Raw genomic sequence first — 2,963 nt, 5'->3', positions numbered from 1 at the left:
ATATATATATATATATATATATACACACACAAACACACACATATGAAGGAATCCCCTGTCGTTAGACGATGTGTGAGAGTTCAACACTTTCTTACCGAACAACCACACAGATGATTTGTTTATAGTGATCAAATGTTTGTGAAGACATAAGCTGATATTGCCTTTCATCCTTTTGAGGTCGATAAAATAAGTACCAGTTGAGCACTGGAATCAATGTAATTGACTAAACCCCCACCCCTGAAATTGCTGGTCTTGTGCCACAATTTGAAATCAATACTAAATTCTAACATAAGCACAAGACCACAATTTGAGGATGAGGGAGAAAAACAGTTGATTAAATTGAACTCGGTATTTCACAGATACTTATTTTATCAACTCAAGAAGGATGAAGAACAAAATCTACGTTGGTAGGATTCAAATTTGGAACCTAAAGAGATAAAATATTGCAATATACAAACCTTCAAGGCAATCAGTCAGGGATTCATAATCTGAATAAGTTCGAGTTTCTGGTTTCGGATTAGGTTGAATTAACATAATGGTGTGAGACTACAATGAGAGGGAAAAAAAAACATTTACATATGAGGATGAGAACAGTGTATGTATATATACATATATCACATTGTACATATGTGTATATAATTTAAAAAACAGTCAATGTAAGAAGTATGGTTGTTGTTCTTTAGACGGACTCATGTTTGTACTGACCAAGCCAAAGTATTTCAATCATGACCATCTTGCCTTTTATATAGACATGTTTCCAGGTATGTGAAAGCACCTCGCTCAGTGGTTAGAACGTTGAGCTTACAATCATGAGGTTGTGAGTTTGAATCCCGGACCGGGCTGCATGCTGTGTTCTTGAGCAAGACACTTTATTTCACGTTGCTCCAGTTCACTCAGCTGTAGAAATGAGTTGCGACGTCACAGGTACCAAGCTGTATCGGCCTTTGCCTTTCCCTTGGATAACACTGGAGGCATGGAGAGGGGAGGCCGGTATGCATGGGCAACTGCTGGTCTTCCATAAACAACCTTGCCCGGACTTGTGCCTGGGAAGGTAACTTTCTAGGTGCAATCCCATGGTCAGTCATGACCGAAGGGGACCTCAGCATGTTTCCAGGACTACATTAATTAAAGTGCCCTTCCTTTTTTAAGTTTAGTAATAAAGTGTTCATGAAAATTTGGTTGCTATTTCTAACAGGTCAAGTGATCATGTATGTGCTTCTACACTGGTTCAGAGTATAGTGGAGTGGGTGCAGCTGTATGGCTTTTTTTTTCAGGCTTGATGCTAATGCTCAGGAGAGTAAAGGGAAGATAAATACAACTGATTCTTGGATCACTATCACTAAATCTATTGTAGATACTGTTTGGGTAAGATTTTATATTCTTCATGTCTGTGAAAAACGTTTCTTACATAAACTGCAAAAAATCCCAGTATATTACTGTATACAGCTTACAAGATATGCAAACTATTTACACACACATCTATATACATGGATACACATACATACACAGTGTCTAAAGTATATAGACAATGCATAAGGACATCATGTATGGAGTATTTCCATCATACTTGAGTTGCAGACCTGGTTTGACAACACATTACTTCCATAAAATAGCATTCAAGTTACAAAAACACTTACAGCTTTTGTCACAGTTCAGTAAGTCAAATGGCAATTGTTTGTGCTGTAAGTGCTTTGCTAACATTTTTTTACAAATAGTCAGCACTTGACTAAACTATTCTGTTTTGGCTTGTCTGGTGACCATTAACTAAATTATAGGCTTTGCTTTAATAGCTACATCCACAAGAGGCATAGCATTTGCATACATTCTAAATGTTTTCTATTCAATCGCAGCCAGTACTTCTCACTTAATGACTAAAACTCAACTGTCAAACTAGGCTTGCAACTCTTGATACGATGAAAATATCCCATATAGTGTTTAAAGATCATTGACAACACATTTGTCTGTATCAGGTTGTCCTATGAGTTCTGTCCAAATTTTGAATACAGAAAACAAGTGATCAAATGTTATATATATGTGTGTGTGTGTATATATATATATATGTGTGTGTGTATATATATATATAGTTGAAATTTATAGAAAAACAAAAGACGAAGACAGGTATATGAACAACAAGCAGGTGTATTAGTTTGACGCTCAGGAAAATGAAAAAGTTTTTTTACATTTCAATCTGACACTCTTCAACAGAAAAGGAATAAGAGAAAATAAAAAGAGAGAGAATATGGTATTACTGTTGTTAGCTGTGTAATGCGCAAATTCAGAAATAAAATCTCTACTGACAGTGGACAATGTTAAACAGCAAAGTCTGTATCATAAAATACAAGTTAAATAGCAAAGTCTGCAATAAGAAAAGAAAATTTTAATAATTTCAGGGAATCTCTGCATGACTGCTCAACCAGCTAGAAATAGCAACCAAATCGTTTCTACCATCTTAGGAAAGAACACATTAAATGAAGTAACTGTGGATACTGCTTGAAAATAAAATGGGAAGGTCTTGGCTGAAATACTTTGATCAAAGCACTGCTTGATCAGAGCTAACATGGAACAAAACAACAGTAGCTATTTAAGGTGCCACATCAGGTGTTCTTTCTTTGCTGGTTTACCTGTTCTTATCATGCAGTGGCCATACTGAGAATAAGGGAGAGAAAGAAAAAGAGAGAAATAGTCATCACACTGAACAGGTAGTCAGTAAGCAGACAGTGAAATGAAGGAAAGGATGGAAAAAAAAAAATAGTATTTAGGAGTGGTTGTGTGGTAAGTAGCTTGCTTACCAACCACATGGTTCTGGGTTCAGGCCCACTGCGTGACACCTTGGGCAAGTGTCTTCTACTATAGCCTCGGGCCAACCAAAGCCTTGTGAGTGGATTTGGTAGACGGAAAATGAAAGAAGCCCGTCGTATATATGTATATGTATATATGTGTATATGTTTGTGTGTCTATGTTTG

The 2,963-nt window shown here is 36.5% G+C and overlaps 1 protein-coding gene across 1 annotated transcript in view; it reads right to left on the bottom strand.

Annotated features, from left to right (window-relative positions):
- LOC106879939 (enhancer of rudimentary homolog) overlaps window positions 1-2,963 on the bottom strand; it is an 11,572-nt gene that overhangs the window by 3,778 nt on the left and 4,831 nt on the right. Inside the window, exon 2 of the mRNA XM_014929698.2 lies at window positions 459-546. Coding sequence (XP_014785184.1) covers window positions 459-546 — 88 coding nt within the window. The remainder of the gene's footprint in view (window positions 1-458; window positions 547-2,963) is intronic.

The sequence above is a fragment of the Octopus bimaculoides genome, chromosome 11 (assembly GCF_001194135.2).
Source record: "Octopus bimaculoides isolate UCB-OBI-ISO-001 chromosome 11, ASM119413v2, whole genome shotgun sequence".
Taxonomy (NCBI): domain Eukaryota; kingdom Metazoa; phylum Mollusca; class Cephalopoda; order Octopoda; family Octopodidae; genus Octopus; species Octopus bimaculoides.
The sequence above is the reverse complement of the archived record's forward strand: the minus strand, read 5'-3'. Positions and strand labels throughout refer to the sequence as shown.